The 18,846-nt window shown below is 37.7% G+C and overlaps 1 protein-coding gene across 1 annotated transcript in view; it reads left to right on the top strand.

Moving 5' to 3' along the window:
* The window catches only part of LOC133527748 (cAMP-dependent protein kinase type II regulatory subunit), a 34,626-nt gene that overhangs the window by 2,396 nt on the left and 13,384 nt on the right, over positions 1-18,846 (top strand). Inside the window, exons 2-4 of the mRNA XM_061864898.1 lie at positions 1,855-2,045; positions 8,114-8,251; positions 11,569-11,781. Coding sequence (XP_061720882.1) covers positions 1,855-2,045; positions 8,114-8,251; positions 11,569-11,781 — 542 coding nt within the window. The remainder of the gene's footprint in view (positions 1-1,854; positions 2,046-8,113; positions 8,252-11,568; positions 11,782-18,846) is intronic.

The raw sequence follows: 18,846 nt of genomic DNA, 5'->3' as shown, positions 1-18,846 counted from the left end.
TCTTTTGGACGTAGTTTAAGGATCATTATAATAGAATATATGCTATTTATCTAGGTAATGACTCATTCTAGAAATGGCATATTTTAACTGAATATTCATACTTTTGAACAAAATTGTAATGCTGAAAAAATTTAACAACATGTTTATTCCATGGCATGTACCTTTGATTAATGAGTGATGTCATTGCCTTTGTTGGTAACATATGAGGTTATTAACATACTTAAGTAGCAAGCCTCACTAGATTACCTCCTAAATTTAGTCTAATCATTTAAAGCCTTCTTACACAACATCTAGTCTAAAATTATCATTGACTTCAAATTTATTTTTTATGAGAAGTGGTTATTTGGGTAGGTATTTGTTAATATTTAAGGGTAAATATTATATGATCGGAGTAGGTATCGCCAAAATAAAAAATAATAACTTTGTGTTATTGATATTAAAAAGAAAGAATAAAGCCCATCACAGATGGAGCAACAATATACCAAAAAATATCGTATAGCAAGGCATCTTAAGATACGATATCGTGTACTGAGCAATATATGTATATTGCTGAGTACACGATATATTTTGGTATATTTCCATCTTTTTCTGACATGACGTAACCAATGCATATTTCTCTATCTAGGATGGCAACGAGTTTCGTGATGGCAAAAATACATATTTTGGTATAGTTATCATGTGTGGTGCTTATCTATACTATAAGATATATTTCAGTATCTTACGGTATATTAATATGTACTATCGCTCCGTCTGTGATGGGCTTAATAGTAGGCACAACAGAGTTTAAACAAACAGATTCCTATTTCTTGACCTACATTATAATAACCTATACCTAACTGCCTCTTCCTACTTTTACACATTACACGTTAAAAAACCGGCAACCGTAACTTTTTATCACATAAATGCTAAACCAACTCATTACATGTTAGCGTGTGGGTTCTGGCGTGTATCCAACCTATAGATGCGTCTGCCGTGACGCTCGTGACGTCAGAGTTGATATTGCACGCTACACGCGGTGCTGACTGCTGACCTGCCGGCTCTTACAAGCATGCACGCGATACGCACACTTATGAACTAGGATTTCTCTGTTGCGTCAGATGTCGTGCGAAGGGCCAGAATATGTATCTACATTGGTCTTTAATTTTAAATATAATATCTTGAGCTTCGTAATAAATTGATAATATCTAAACAAAGCACCATTCCTCACGCATTAAGAATTTCATTAGATGGTCCTTTACGGATCCTTAAAATACGGGGCTGAGATCTTGTGACGTCATTAACAAAAACTTTGTCGGAAGGTACTTTACCTTTATTTGGAATTTGGAAATTAGCAGTTTGAATTATTCACTCGTCTCTGACATTAGTAAAGCTATTGCGGGATTAAGCGCAATAAGTTTATACATTTGGTTAATCTAAAGCCTAACATAGCGCAAGTTAATCGTGTCCTCACTCCTCACGTATGGGCTTGCGTAATTACCTGGCCCTTTGCCCAAGTATTGTCGAGGCTTGCCTCAATAACAAAGCCGTTAGCCGTAGACGATTAACAATTCCAGCCATTTGAATGCTAAATTTGCGGTTTAAAATAAACTTTCTGCCCTAGCCCACAGTGGTGAGGTTTACGGTTCTATGGTGAGATTAAAAATGAAAACGCGTAGGGAGTTCTTTAGCGTACTTGGGATTGTCCCTAATGATTCAGTAACTTAAAAGCAGTTGAATCTACATTCATTAATACAATTGTAGACTTCGTTTATTTCCAGCCGCCGAAATTGAGTTTTAAAGTGTTGCGTGTTGTGTGAAGTATCGTTTTCATCATATGTAATTTATTAATAAAACCATTTTCAATGTTTAAATCAGAGCCGCCGCCGGCGCGCTTCAACAACCGTCGCAAGTCTGTCTTCGCGGAGACCTACGACCCGGAGGAAGATGACTCGGACGAGGGTGCCCCGGTCGTATTCCCCAAGTCGGACGCGCAGCGCGCTCGGCTCGCCGAGGCGGTGCGGGGGATCCTGCTGTTCCGCTCGCTCGACGCGCAACAGATGCAACAGGTGAGGAGCAACATCTAAAAGAGTCAAGTGCACACAAGTTCCCTATTTCGCAATAGTACATTGGTGGTCCTACAAGTAAATATTGATCCGACATACCGTCGTTACTTATCGACCCAGAAATGGACAGGAAATTGTATGTGTCAGTTGTCAATAGGCCCCATGGTTATGGACAAGGGCCAGCTAGAGTCAGAAAGAATGGACGTTTATTCTGCGATTTTCTAGCAGTCTGTAAGTTCCCGACGTCTTACTGTTACGCCAGTGCTCTCGCTACGAATCAGTAAGAAGAATTCCGATCTGCGTCTGGCTTACTCGAAAAACAACCACTTAAGACCCACACGATTTCACTAGTCTAGCTGACTGAGCGATGCAACAGGTTGGTGCCCTGCTAAATTATGGAAAAGATCTGTCGTATTGCTTATATACACTCGCGTGCAAAAGTATTGCATCACTTTGCATTTTTTCAACTGCACCCAATATCTTTGTAATTCTAGAGCCGATTCTGAAAATTTTGGTATCAACTGAAAGCTTATAATCTAACGCATTAGAAAATTGGGAAATTTAATAAAATTTCAAATCTGAAGACTGAAAAAAATCAGAAACTGAAAGTAGCGACATATAGTAGGTATAGTAGTTAGTGGTCGAGAAATAAATTTAGGAAAGTTAAGAATAAAAGTCATTTATTTAATACAAAATAAATTATTATTATTAAATTAATACCTGGTGTTGCCACCCCTAGCCCTCCTCACACAAATCAAGCGGTTTTTCATAGACCTAATTAATTTTCTAATGAAATCTTGTGGAATAGCGTCCCACTCCTCCAGCAAGGCTCCCCTCAGCTGCCACAACAGCCGGGGCAGGATTCCGCTTCCGAGTCCTCCTTTTCAGGTAGTCCCACACGTGTTCAATGGGATTAAGGTCCGGGCTCATCGCTGGCCAGTCCATGGTGTCGATGCCCACTTCGAGAAGATAGGCTGCGGTGGCCCTAGCGGTATGACACGGGGCATTATCCTGCATTAGGATGAACCCCTCATCAAAAATACCGGCATAAGGAACAACATGTTCCTCCAGGATGTCAGTAATGTATTTTGCAGCGGTCAATCCACCGCCACGGCCCCCACGAGGCACGAAAACCAGCTCTGTTCGCGTCGTCATCTCGTCCGAGAAGAGAACTGGGGTCCATTGCTCAATGGTCCAGTCCATATGATTTTCTGCAAACTCTCTTCGGGCTGTACGGTGTCGCGCCAGCAATCTGGGCCCCGTTGCAGGCCTCCTGGGTGTCAAGTTCGCTTTCTTGAGTCTTCTTCTTATTGTCCACTCACTGGCAGCCACTCCTCGTATCTCACGCAGACGCTGCTGGATGGCAACGCTTGTCAGGTGTCGATCTCGGTGAGATGCTGTGACAATGAAGCGGTCGTCCCTCTCTGATGTACACTTTTTGCGGCCGCTTCTTGGTCTTGAAGTAAAGGATCCAGTCCGTTGGAACCTCTGGTAAACTCTGCAAACTGTAGATTGACTTAAATTCAGCGTGGCAGCTACTGAACGTTGGCTACGCCCCTCTTGCAGGAGCTGGACGACTTGGCGGACTTCAACTTCAGTGGTTTCCATTTTTCACAGGTCTTCTTCACGGGAAAATATGCGGAGATGTGTACCGGTCAACTTTTGATAAGTGACTGATAACAACCCCTCCCCTACCCCCCGTTTTATAGGGGTCAAGGGTAGCGCAACTCGTGCGCGTGATAACGCGAAACCGCTCACAAATCGGGAAAATGCCGATAATTTGAAAAATACTGGGCCGTTTTCCATGTTTTTTAACTTTTCGTAAAGCTAAAACTTCAAGAGACATGATCCCATTTAGGGATTGCAATCCGGTCCGGCGGATCCGGTAATCCGGCCGGATCCGGCACTTTTCAGGAGCTACCAGATCCGGTAAAAAATCACCGGATCCGGACCGGATTCGGTATAATAAAAAAACGCCTAAATATAGCACGCACTGTGCGTTTCAGATGAGAAAAAGGCAATGGATACGAGGTATGAAGTTGAACAGAACAAAAAACGAATGAAAAAGTTTAAATTTAGTAAGATAAAAATATATTTATTATGACGATGAGTGGGAACAGAAGAGGATTTCTTCTTCTTTCATGTAGGTGGCACGATATGACGATTACATAAATACTGTAATAGAAGGAAAAATGAAAGGATGGAGATGCCATGGAAGGCATTTGTAATTTATGCTAAAGACAAGGTTAATGTCGTGTCATAATGTTGTGATAGGAGATTAACCGACTACAGTTGGGCTCATCAATATGTGTGAATGAAGAATATATGATAATATTGATAATCTTTAGTTTTCTCCGATATATGTATATATATGATAAAATATAAATTCTTTTCTATTCAAATTTAAGAGAGAATCTTTTGTCTTTACAATTTCATCCAATCTTATGCAATTTCCTTCATCTCTTGGTACATGCTACTCTACGTCTAGCCAATTCTTTATTTGATCTATGTAACTTTTCTTAGGGAGTCCCTTTCCGCGATGGTTTTCAATCCTACATTCTATTATTTTTCGCAAGAGATCGTCGTGTCGTGTGTTGTTCCTTATAATTTGACCAATATACTTTTCCATAAATTAAAAAAGTACAATTTTTTTAAGTCATACAGTCTACTACTTTTTCGGACAAATAAATTAGAGCAAGATAATACTAGAGCGCATTTAATATCATAATTGGTTAAATGTAAAATATCTTCGTTAAAAGTAATAAATAATAGTAAGCGTAGGAGTTGAAAATAGAGTTCCGGTTACTCTGGTTATAATATTAGCGGAAAATCGTTGAGCATTAGACTTTTTGTTTGCCGCGATATCTATTGTCGAGTAGCAGTACTGAGAGTTCCGCTACTCGATGCTAGATGTCGACTACGAAAATAATAAGCGTTTTGGTACCAAAACTGATGTATGGAGTGAGCAATCTATGTACTTCTTATTTCTCTATGCTAGAATGGATATCAACGTTAGAGTTTGTGAGGAAAGAGAAGAGTCGTGGAATGTATGGGGCCCAATACATTCCACGACTCTTCTCTTTCCGAACAGACTCTACAAAGAATTAAATCAAAGAACAGTTACGAAAATTTCTCCTTTCCAGGAGCTCCAATTCCCACCCCACATCCCATCATCAGGCTTTGGAAACTAAGCAAATTTATAATTGTAAACGAAAATTTGAGCACTTTTGAATGGTTAAATATAATAAATTACCGATTTAATTATTTTTTTTAAAGTGATATTGACATTGTGACAATTTTTACTACCAAGTTCTATTTTATTGTTGAGAAGTTATTTATTAACATCAAATTATAGATTTAGGAATACGTATTACGCAAAAAACTAGAAAAATATGTCATTTAATTAACTTTTATATCCCTATACCAAACCGGATCCGGTCCTGCCAAAATCCGGCCGGATCCGGCCGGATTGAAAACCAATCCGGTTTGCAATCCCTAATCCCATTAAAATAATTAATCGAAAATAACCGGTTTACAAAATTATTGGGTGCAGTTGAAAAAATGCAAAGTGATGCAATACTTTTGCACGCGAGTGTATATACTTAAAATCAACAGCAAACTTCTCTTCTCTACATTTGGATTAAATGAAAATGATTTTGAAAATGATTTTATTTCATAATCATTAAAAATATAAATTAAACTAAACCTTGAATAATTATTTAATATGTTATAGCGCCCGTGTTATTAAACCCAAATGATACATTACTATTGTACAGAATACCATACATGCACATCGCTTGAAAAGCAAAAAAATTACAACACAATCAAACAACGGCTGACACCGCCAGGTTTCTTCCTCGGTAGTCGATCCGGTAGATACGCCGCGGTCGGCTACCGCCGCGCTAGATGGAATGCGGTGGCATCTCTCATCCGGCCTGGCCTGGCCGGCAGGAATCCTATATTACTGTTAATTACTTCATTGAAATAGCTTTCCGTATAATAGGTTTCGTCTAACGAAAGCGGACGTCTCGACTATTCTAAACACTGTCGCAGCAATATGTCATGATTGCTTGCAATTTAGCCCGCATCCTACACTTAAACTTATGTCTTATTCTTTCCAAGCCGAGAGTAAAACGAAAACCAAGGTATTGCGCATAACTCAAGTGATTATGACCTTTCCGTGCTTTGCTATTAGAATTATCACGTTCACCATATTCTCATGGTATCGTTCTATGCGATCAGCTTGGAACCTATCCAAATACAACATCGCAAACTGTCGACGTTATTGGGTGGGCAACGTTGTCATTAATTGCTCGTTCGATTTGATGCTACCCATAAACGCTAGAGAAGATAATGCTATCGAGTTTATTTATCTCATCTAATTAAATTTACTCCTTTCTATTTAATGGTGACTCGGATGTTTTTGTACTTTGATCTTGTGATAGACTTTGCGTTTAACGTAACGTAAGTAAACACAAGTGTAACGTAACTTGGTTACGTCATGCCGGTTTATAGCTGTGTTAAACCTACGAAAAACGTTAACGTTATGATGGAAAACAACATTTTTCATTCAACCCTTGTTTATTTAGTTTGCCATTAAGGTTTGTCCACTGAGCATCCCGGAACAATAATCGACTCACAAACTTTGTGACGTCACTTTAACTTCATCTGTAACCGAAAATTGGTTTTGATTTTTTTTATTCGCTGTACACTTAAAAAACTACTTTTTGCAATGATAATCGTTTTTATTCAGGTAACTTTATTCCTGATTGGTTTCGTGTTATAAAATTTCTATTTTTACTTTTATCGAACATATTTTAGTTTATTTTATAATAATGCCTAATTCGAATTGCCGATTTCATTGAAAACGAAATTGCCAAATACGTGACGGCACACACTGGGAGGGGCTTGCTGAATGTGACCAGGTGTGTCAAGGAGGGGTCAAAAATCTTGAAATTCAGTGACGTGATTATGAATGACCCCTAATAGCTATTCAATAGTTCACTACTGTAAGTACTGCAAGGCGGTTATCACACAAATACCGTGCGCGATCGACTTAGTATTTCGCTGTAGGGCGTGTTAACCGCACGGATTAACTGTGGACTACAGGTAATCCGCGCAGTTTATGACACTTCACACAGCACACGGCACAATTTATGTAGCGCCGCGCCGCCGGGTGTTAATCGGCTTTAGTGGACAGCCGGCAGCGGCGATATACCTACGTTAAACTAAAACAGCTTTGAAATCAAAATTGAGTACTGGTGGATTTGTTATTGTGACCATGCAGCCAGGAGACAACAACAGCAGAGTCTATTAGAAGATTGTAGTCCAGGACCCGTTCTGGAAAGGGCCTGTAACTACCATATGATGCACCCTGAATTTTTAATCACACCATTGTCAAACAAGTATACTGCCAGCCCAATGCTAAGCGACTACGATAGGCTAGATATGGACGCGTGTAACTCCGACGTTTCACGAGCACTTTGCCAAGACTTTACTACTACACATCTTTGAAGACCTCGATACCGTATAACTTCGAGAAAACTTTGCTCTTTCGTTAGTTCTTCCTCAGTCGTAGCATTCGCGGAAGCTAATTTTCCTCTGAAAGCACATCGAGGACTTATCGCTCCTGCATATATAAATAGAGAATGCATACGATAGAGAGGCAGATACCAATTTCGATTTTCGCTCTAGTAGGTCCTCAAAGAGCGATCAATTTACAAATGATTTATTTCGTGAAAAACTTACATACAGAAATATATATTTTATACTACGTCGGTGCCAAACAAGCATACGGCCCGCCTGATGGTAAGCAGTCTCCGTAGCCTATGAACGCCTGGAACCCCAGAGGAGTTACATGCACGTTGCTGACCCTAACACTCTGACGACAAGATTAAAACATTGACATTGTTTGCCACGAAATGGGCTCGCCTCAGCATATTGCAGACCCTGAGCGGTCAGCGCTCATCTTCCGGCGAGACCATTTATTGGCCACGATCGCAATTTAGGTTTCAGGGTATATAGAATTGTGGAGTATCACGACAAAATGACTGACAACGTGTCTTGTTCAGGTCCTCGACGCAATGTTCGAGAAACGGTCGGAGCCGGGCGAGTACGTGATCAGGCAGGGCGACGACGGCGACAACTTCTACGTGATCGAAAACGGCATGTTCGATGTGCTCGTCAATGGAGAGGATGGCGTTGAGAAGGTAAGTGTCTGTTAAGAGTGGACAAGACAAACCATTCGTTATTTGTTGTTACTATAATCTGTATCTTTAGGTATTTAAATAAAAGTAAACAAACAATTTGTAAATTTTCGGGTAGTTATTGATTACCCAACCAAATACAAAACTGTCTGAACCTGACACTTATTTTTATCTACCCTCAACTGGCTTAAGGAGCCATTTGAGGGTAGATTTTGTTTACTTTTATTTAAATACCTAAAGATACAGAGTATAAGGTAGTGCCCAAGCAGCAATACTGGTCAGCGCGGGGTGTGTAGTTTCCAACGCGAGCCAGTTTTTTTTTTTTTCATAAAGTAAAGGCCATATATTTAGAGATGATGCACCGGTTCGGTTCGAGTGATCTACGTCTCAGCTATGAGTATAGTATTTATCAACCTTCATAAAGCGACCCCTAACCCACAGGGAGTCACGATTTACCGGTTGAAAAACACTGGATCACTTTGGGAGTATGAACTGTACTGATATGTCATAAATTTCAATTATTTGGCTTGGTTATTACTTCCTTACGGCCTTTCATTCCTTGCTGTGCCGTAAAAGTCGATGATTATAAGCAAACTTCACCTAAAACTGTGTTATTATTATAGATACTAAACACTATTTCTCTTACCCGACTTCGGAAAGAATGAACTCAGTCATAATCATAAGTTCTCTTCTTTTTTAAATACTTTTTATGTAAGTATGTATGTTTATGTCCCTAAGTTCTACCGTAGCCTCGGAACTACTTAGCTGGCATAGATGAATAAGGTGTATTTATAAAACGGGTGCCACATTACTACACTACATTTTAACCGATTTCCAAAAAGGAGGGCCTGTACGAAAACATCCGTACTTGAGGTATAGTTTTTTTTTACTTGTTGAATTATTTGTTCGTGCTCTAATTTTAGTGTTTGTAACATAGGGCGGCACCGGCACGTCACAACCGACTGCCAAAGATGTAATCTCTTTTATGGTAGAACAGCCGATTTATTTTTATTGCTCTCTTTGTATGAATATACTACTCCCTATCTCGTTATTTATTTCTGACCCACCAATGTTATGCTAATCAGAAATTCTATATGCAAGCTTCGTTCCATTGCATTGGCATATCACGCAGTTATCAAACGTAACATGATTATTTGAATACTTTCCAATCTTTACATTTATGTCGCCGACGTTTTGTAGCGTTTTTTGTTCTTTTATGTGAATTAATAGCCTTTTCAGTGTCAAAGACGCAAAGCCCCACGGAATACAATGACGTCTTTTCGGTTCAGCATAATCTTATAACTAAGAGGAATAACTGGAAATGTACTTTTACAATTGAGCTTTAATATTTGAAAGGAATATAGATTGTAGCTTTAATTTAACTCTTATCTTATGACGAACATATGTACGTGAACTTCTGTAAAATATTCGATTTGCATTTCTTTTTTTTTATATGGCAACAATAATGACGGAGCCGTACAATGCGATTACAGATTTCGAATTCAATTACTAGCATCAGACGTGCATTATTTGTGTTTGACTCTCAAAGGGTTAATAAGTTAAATATAGGATTGGAACTTTAACGCACCCGACCCAAGGCAGCCCTCTCTTCTGACATAAGAGCTCTCGCTATTGTTTCAAAGCCCAACACTCGTTTTGGGTCATTGCGCCAGGCCAGTCAGTTAGTTTTTTTACCCAACTTCGGCAAATACAAAGGTTATGTTATGATTTTAGCAGTCGATGTATCAGTGTATGTAAAACATGTAGGTATTTGTGCCATATGTTCTACAGAGTCATCACTACTGAGTCGATTTTGATAAACGAGGTGTCTTTGTGGTCCCAGGTGACAAAGATTACTTATTAATAGACTTCCAAAAATGGGTGAGGAATCCTTGGCAGTTCTAGTTTTTCATACTTTTTACTTATTGAAATGCATCCAAAATCCGAACTGCCATTTGATGTTACATTGACTGCTTTTAAATTTCTCTTTCGATTAAATATTTTTGGACATTTTGTTAATTTTCTATGTTTAAGTATATGACCCTGGATGGCTTTACCTTCCGACCTCGTTCAAGCACAAAATGTCGTTTCCCACTGATCTGTCCCCGAGGCGTGAACTATGTCTTGCTTCATTTATCACACGACATGCTATTGCTACTATATTATACTTTTATCAAACATAAGCATGTTCGCTGTTATGACGTTCTTTATCAGCCGGTCGTATCTTACTTTCGTATACCATCCCTTTCCTCATAAGTTGCGGCGTGCAGCCGGGGCAATTTCTCTAATACTTGATCAAAGTAGACTCGCACTTCGACTTTGCATTCAAAGAGACGCAAGTATAAAGATCCGAGATAGCATTCGAGCAACGAGTAAAATAAAAAAAGGTACTAGCGGATACCTCTAATATAGGTAAAAAACTTTACTAAAGCGAAGAGCTTTCTACAGTTTCCAAAAAAACGCATAATAAATTATATAAATATTTCTTGATTAAATTTATCAACTGTAATGGGTAATTTTAGGCTAGATCTATTTATGGGTGTTTTAGATTTTTCTCTTGGAAATATTTGTACAAATTACACAAAACTCTTTTCGGTTGGATATACAGTGATCGTCGTCCAAGTTCAAATTCGATGTTTTTAAATATACATGTCTGGTAATCTGTATAGTATTGTGTATATATATTTATGAACGACACAAAAAATACGAAGACAATTACTCGAAATTGACAACTATTTATATCCATGACAATAGAATCATAAATGGACAGGAATAATCAAACTTGAAAGGCAAACAAATAATGAGCAAAACATACATTATATGTATTACAAAATTTCAAAAATGGAATGTCTATTCGAGCACTTCACTCACATGGAAGGGAGGCTTGAACAAACTTTTTTACTTACACTAGAATTAATAACCAAAATGATCTGTAAGTGCAGAAGCATCATAATAGTAGTATTTTATAATATAAGAGCCTGTTTTAAAAGGGCAACCTTTATTTCTCCACACATTTGTGTATAACACAGCAAATAATGAATATCCTTAAGAATGTTTGACTATGAAATCCAAAAACGGATTTGTCTCTTAGGCGTCTAACTTAGCGCTTATGAAAGCTAAAAAACATTTTCAGAAGGGTGCTAGTTTTCGTGTTTTCCCTATCCATATACAAATCTCACGCCATCTAATCTCATCATTATCTAATCAAATACTAAAATGACAGTTTGATTGGCTAACTTGGCGAATCAAACTCGTTTTGTTATAAAAATAGGTAGATTACAAACCAGGCTGTGAAGAAACTAAGGTCCTTGTGTTCGCAGGTGGTGCACACGTACGAAGGCTCGGGGTCGTTCGGCGAACTGGCGCTCATGTACAACATGCCTCGCGCGGCGTCCGTCCGCGCGCAGACCCCCGGCGCGCTCTGGGCCATGGACCGCCACACCTTCCGCCGCATCCTGCTCAAGAGCGCCTTCAAAAAGCGCAAGCTCTACGAGGAGCTGCTCGACAAAGTGCCCATGCTTAAAGCTCTCCAGGTATTTCACAATTACATGTCTCTAAACCGAACTTTTCATGTACAAAATGCCGCGTAGACTCCCAGTGCGCTCTGGTCCATGGACCGCCACACTTTCCGCCGCATTTTACTCAAGAGCTCCTTCAAAAAGCGCAAGCTCTACGAGGAGCTGCTCGACAAAGTGCCCATGCTTAAGGCTCTGCAGTGATGTGACTTGGATATATGAGCTCGCCCGGCTTTAGCCTAAATATAGATGCAGTCGCTCAGCTGCTCGGCAAAGTGCCTGTATCTGTGCAAAATTTTACACTACAATTAAACTGACACGCTGTCTTTCTAACCGCCGTCAGCCGGTGCAAATATATTTTGGAACTTATCGTTCCACCGCAGTCAGTCGTGGGCAGTGAGTCAGACAGACCACAAAGAACCCAGACGGGGGCATGTGATATACGGATTTTTCGCGACAACAGACGATGTGATTTCCTGTAAAGATGTGCTACTCGTACAAATACCTATTTAGTACTGTATAGGTATATGTGGGTTATCATATAATAAGTTTTCCTTTTCAAACAGGATAAACGTTAAGTTAATTCTGATAGCAACACCTGGGAATATGGTTAAAACCGAAGGTAACTAGTTTAACGTAATGTAAAATGCATGAATGCCTTATGCACCTGTTTGTAAATTCTCAACGACTGTTGAGATAATATACAGTTTACAAAGGTTCAACCTTATATAGGTAGAACTTTATTAAGTGCGTTTTAAATAAATAACATATACCATAACGTTAGCATTGTTGAATGTTTTAGAAGTCTTTTTGCCTTATTTCTTTTACATACATTTAAACCCTAGGATTTTTAACTAAGTTAGCTAATAAAACCCGATATTTACAAAGGTGGTCAATTGATAATAAAAACTAGATCTTCCACATCTTCATTATTTTTTTCATGAAAGAGCACGTAATAAAACCTTGCAATAAAATAAATAGTCAAGCATTAAACTAATTCGCAGAAGTATTTAACGACTAATAAACGTTCAGTACCTGGGCGACCGAGCTTTGCTCGGTTATAACTATTTATTGTAATATGGTGGTGTATAGGTGACAATCTTAACTACATTTTTTTACTAAATTAAACTTGTCTGAAACAATAAAAATTAAAAAATTATATATAAACTTGAACATATAAAAAAAAAAGAAACTGAAGTTAGTCACCGGGCGAGATTCGAACCCGTAACAATCGTTTAGCAGTCCGCGTCTTATCCCGCTGGACCAGACGGACAGTGGCCGGCAACACGAAATTAGCAACCATATTCTGCGTCGAAAGAAAAACGCATGAAAACTCGAAACCACGCTTTTTCCCAAACATAAGACTAATCTTGATAGATTGTATACCCCCAAAAAAGATATAGAAAATACCGGCCCCAATACAATTACGTATCTTTAAACGGCATAATTGATCGGGCCGCGTTACGAACCAGCGTGGCTATCGTGTTTCAAGGGATCGCTTCAAAACAGCTTCTTGTTTTTGCGAGGCCACTTTAAATTACACCTCAAGTTGTTACCGATAAGATGTACTTTAAAACAAGCTTTGATCAAAACTTCAGCTGTTTCTAAAAGAAATGGTTCAAGTGCAACCGCGCCGCTTGCCCCAAGGAAATTATATTGTTTTTGTGTCATTGACATAATCTACTACGGATAATCGCGAACGCTGCGAGTGTGACGCGGCTCCGCATGATTGTGTCGTAACATGATAAATGCGAGTACTGATAAAAACAAACGTCAATTTCTTATTCATCTTGATGTTTTCCAATTGAATGTTCATCGAATGATTCTTAAGTTAACGCAGGTTTGTTTAACTAATCCTAATAATTGGCGTGAAACTGGCTGGGATCCTGTCATTCGTTCCAATGAGACACCAAACGTGTCTTAGAACAATCACGACAAACAAGAGTTTCGATTAATTAAACTGCATTCAAATCCGTTTCGGAGATACGATGCCACAGACAAATACACATGTAAAACTTATAACACCCTCTTTTGCGCCCGGGGTTAATAAAACTCAAGGCAATATTTGTTTGCCAAATCTATTGGCAAAAAGAGAGCAAAATGTTACTAGGTCTGCTTTGTATGACTTAGCAACAACTAGAGCCTTAAAATTCCATTTATCTCGGTTCTACCACTAAGATAAAATTATTGTCCTCAAATTCTAACAAAGGCCTCGTATATATGTTTAACTTTCTGCGAAAACGCTCTGTTTTACTGAAAGGAATGTAATGTCATATTATTAATGGCGCCGTAAATCTAGAAGTGTAGATGTATGCGCTTAATGGCTGAATTTACTCCGCAATGGCTATAGAAGATCTAGCAGATGTGAAATAGGATAAACAAGAGTGATTTTCGTCGCTGTCGCATTTTGCTGAGGAAAATGTTAATAAGACTGGAAATGGAATAATAAAATACAAAATTTACGATAATACATATAATTTGATGCATAAGTTTATTGTAGTTATTGACAATATGCGCTGGATAGTAAATTGGCAATCGTATGTTGATTGTTTGTGGAGCCATAAGAGCGTGGCATGTATTTTGAGTGCTTCATTGTCCAAGATATTATTGCAGGCGACTATAATATTTATGACCGACACGAGCTGAAATGTGTCTGGGAACAAATATTATAAGACATTATTACACAAATTGACTAAGTCCCAACGAAAAAATAACTGTAAATTACAAGCCGCTGTAATTTTGTTTCTAAGAAAGATGACTACGGCTTTCTTACCGCGATAAAGTCTTATTATTATATTTGGTATATATTGCAATATAAATAAGTCTAGTTTTACGCTGTTCGACTTTACATGTAAAGAGAAGAGATCACTGAAAAGTGGTATTTTCCAAATAGCAAGAAAATTTGCAACATCCTACATGCCTGATTGCGAAACACTTAAAATTACCTCGAAGTTTCGTGCATTTCATAATAAATTTTTATTATATTTTATTTTTATTTTATTTATTAGGATAACAAACAGAGTAAAATGTACATAAGGTTCTATTAAAACTAACTTACACGTAAAAACATGCATTTTCCTCCACGACAGTCCTCACCGAGATACAGTCCAGTTCAGTTTACTTATTCTAATTATGATATGAATATCTATTGGCACAATGACTAATTTAGTGTGTTGTCTCTTGAACAGAGGCCTTGAAGCGGCAGATCTCTAGGAACAAGTGACCCTGGACCCATCACAAAGATTGCTAATAGAATTTACGAAAACCTGTCATAATTATCGTAAAAACTGGGGTAGATATGCGGCTAAAATGCAACGAACTACGATGAAAGTCAGTTCAGTACTTCGTACGAAGGTTAGGATAGCTAAAGTTACAGAAAATGTGTGTTTCTTAATTTTAGGCCAAGTCCAAAATCATACAATGGGGTTGGCCGGTCGAAGTATTAAACAGATGGCGCCATCATAGCTTGCCCTGTCAATCCCTAGAATTGTGTCAAATTCTTGTTTTTTTTTTTGAAATTTTGTGACCTGGATTCCAGTACTTTAAGCCAAATCTCATAGAACAAAAGTAGAGACAGGGGCAAGCTATGATGGGGCCATCTATGCAAACCTTTGACAGTTGCCAACCCCATTTCCTTCGTACAAAATTCGCATTTGGTAGTTGACATAGAATAGATTAAGAGCTCCAAACGTCCTGCAGTGCCGTTCTCTCAGCTATTATTGGGCTCAAATCAAAGGTGTATTTAATGAGAAGAATGAAACAGCCAAAAAACGTTAACAATTCCAGCAGGTGATGGGCTGATGCAGGCAAATATGGAAAAAGCTGCCTAACACTCCTGTAGAAAAAATAAATAAAAAAACTGTCAATTATCTAAATTTAAAGTCGCTTTTTATTGTATTTATTCTAAAAACCTTAGTTTGTTCTCAATCGCATCAGTTTTTTTCATTTGAAGTTTACAGTTTTTTTTTCGGTACACCCCTTATATAAATATTTATAAATACATAAGAAACATCCATGACTCAGGTACAAATACCTGTGCTCATCACACAAATAAATACCCGTACCAGGATTTGAACCTGGGACCACCGGCTTAATAGGCACATACATCGTATTTATAATGGCACTTGTGGTTAAGAAGGTTAGTATATCACCTGGGAAATAATCAATTGTTTTTAGGGTTCCGTACCTCAAAAGGAAAAAAGGGAACCCTTATTATTTACTTCGTTGCCCGTCCGTCTCTCCGTCTGTCTGTCTGCCAAGACCCTTTATCTCAGGAACGGAGGTATCGAGTTTAAATTAAAACCATACTCAGGTCTACAGTCCCTATAGTGATGTAAATAAATAAAATTTCAATGTTAACGTAAAAAAAAGATTTATGCCGCAAAAAAACGTATATTTCGACATTGTCAAGGGAATCAAAATTTAGTAAATAGGGTACTCCCCATTGACCAAGAACTATGGATTACAAGTTGTACAGGGAAAATCTGAAAAATATAAAATTAAAGACAAATTTGTACGGAACCCTCGGTGGGCGAGTCCAGTTTTTTTTGGTAAGTTTAAAGTACATTACGATACAAGTGCGAAAAATAGTAAATTCGCATCGAGTGGCGGTAAATTCGCAACTAGTTGCGAATTACCTAATCGCATACGTATCGTACAATGTATTACAGTACATATAGCCCTTTAAATTTTCGACATAGTTACGTAATGTGGTAATTATCGCACTAGTGCGATAAGTAGATAGTAAAAGAAGTTAAATATTACAATGCTCGATTTCAACCAGCTGGTTACTTCAAATAGAAATTAGGGCACGAACGCATAAAGAATACATAGACTTAAAAGTAAGCAAACATAGCTTCGCCCCTGCCTACAACGTGCTGCACGGCCGTTATTTGTATTATGTTTATTGGGACCGCAGTTATTAATTATTTACAAGGCGATGACCCACGTACACACCGCGAGTCCGGCTTCTGTTATTTTACGGGCTTTTATGTAAATTCACTTGTTCGAGTGTGCCGCGTGGTTAGATTACATTTTTGTTCTAAAAATCGCACAAATATTCCTACTAAATGACTACCACAATCTTACGGTACCCTAGAGCTAGTCTAATGGGACAGAAGGTGGTAGGTACAGGTGGTACTTACCGTTTATTTGTGATTTCAACTAACATTATAATAAATAAAAAAGCGGCCAAGTGCGAGTCGGACTCGCCCATGAAGGGTTTCGTACCATTTATGACGTATTATAAAAACTACTTACTAGATCTCGTTCAAACCAATTTTCGGTGGAAGTTTGCATGGTATACATTACCATCATATATTTTTTTTAGATTTTTCATTCTGTTATTTTAGAAGTTACAGGGGGTTGGGGACACATTTTTTAACTTTGGAAGTGTCTCTCGCGCAAACTGTTCTGTTTAGAAAAAAATGATATTAGGAACCTAAATATCATTTTTGAAGACCTATCTATAGATACCCCACACGTATGGGTTTGATGAAATTTTTTATTTTTTTTTATTTGATGACATATTAAAAAAAAACTACTCGCTAGATCTCGTTCAAACCAATTTTCGGTGGAAGTTTGCATGGCAATGTATATCATATATTTTTTTAGATTTTTCATTCTGTCAGTTTAGAAGTTACGGGGGGGGGGACACATTTTACCACATTGGAAGTGTCTCTCGCGCAAACTATTCAGTTTAGAAAAAAAATATATTAGAAACCTGTTTGATGAAAAAAGATTTTTTGAGTTTCAGTTCTAAGTATGGGGAACCCCCAAAATTTATTGTTTTTTTTTTTCTATTTTTGTGTAAAAATCCTAATGCGGTTCATAGAATACATCTACTTACCAAGTTATAAGCTTAAGTATAGCTCTTATAGTTTCGGAAAAAAGTGACGGTGACATAATCGGACAGACAGACGGACATGACGAATCTATAAGGGTTCCGTTTTTTGCCATTTGGCTACGGAACCCTAAAAATCGTGACTATATTGAGTTAGCGTTCACACGTTACAATCTCCTAGATTTTGGCTAACTGTAGACAGGTACCTAACTCGTTAAAATTTTAACATGTATCAGACTGTTTTATTTTAGATTTTCGAACGTTCATTTGAGTTATAATCTGAAATAGTTTATTTTAACAACTGTCCTACCCCTATTACATAGGTATATCGAAATAATTACTCAATGTGAGGGCCACCAAAGTTACCAACAGGAGGGCCGTATTAATTTCTTCAACCGCTACTCGAACTTCAGACATAAATGTAAAGGAGATTAGTTAAACCAGGGCACGAGCTTCGCGCGAGACTGGACTACAAAAAAACCATTCATGTATGAAGATTTCCTCCGAGGGGTGGTTACCCTACTCCAACTATTAACCTTAGGCTTAGTCCACACTGCACGATTTTTAAGCGTAAATAATATCATTGTTTATGAAATTTACGAATTGTTAGTTACTAATACACGTAAAGACTTAAATTAAGCAGAGAACTAGAGAGCAGTACAGAAATAAACTCTTGGTCCCAAAATGCAATTTACAAATGTATAAAAATAGCCCACACTACAATTGTATCGTAATTACTAATAAGATTCCAAATTCCATTAAACAAGAACCTCGACACGCTGTATTTAAAAACAAGCTAGAAACATTATTAATAGAAAAATGTTATTACTCTGTAAAAGATTTCCTAAATGATAATAATTTATTATAAACGTAATTGAATCTTATTTTAAGTAATTGGACTGCAATAGTTACTAAATTTACTTTGACTGAATTTGTTTTAATTAATGATTGATCTGATTTATTTTATACATTTATTGATTTTTGTGTTATTTCTACTTTAATTTAAATTATTTTGTTTTAATTATTTTTATTTTAATATTTTTGTTTTGTTTTGGCCTAATTTAATTAGTTATAAGTATGTTGTGTGCCCTAGCAGGGCGTCATGGACTGACATTTTTACTTATTTAACACCTTTTAGATTTTATGTACATGATTTTACAACGAAATAAATGAATGAATGAATGAATGAATGAATTAGTTTATCGAATATACTACACATAGTTAAAGTTTTGCTATAAATA

Source organism: Cydia pomonella, chromosome 18 (assembly GCF_033807575.1).
Source record: "Cydia pomonella isolate Wapato2018A chromosome 18, ilCydPomo1, whole genome shotgun sequence".
NCBI classification, from domain to species: Eukaryota; Metazoa; Arthropoda; class Insecta; order Lepidoptera; family Tortricidae; genus Cydia; species Cydia pomonella.
The sequence above is the reverse complement of the archived record's forward strand: the minus strand, read 5'-3'. Positions and strand labels throughout refer to the sequence as shown.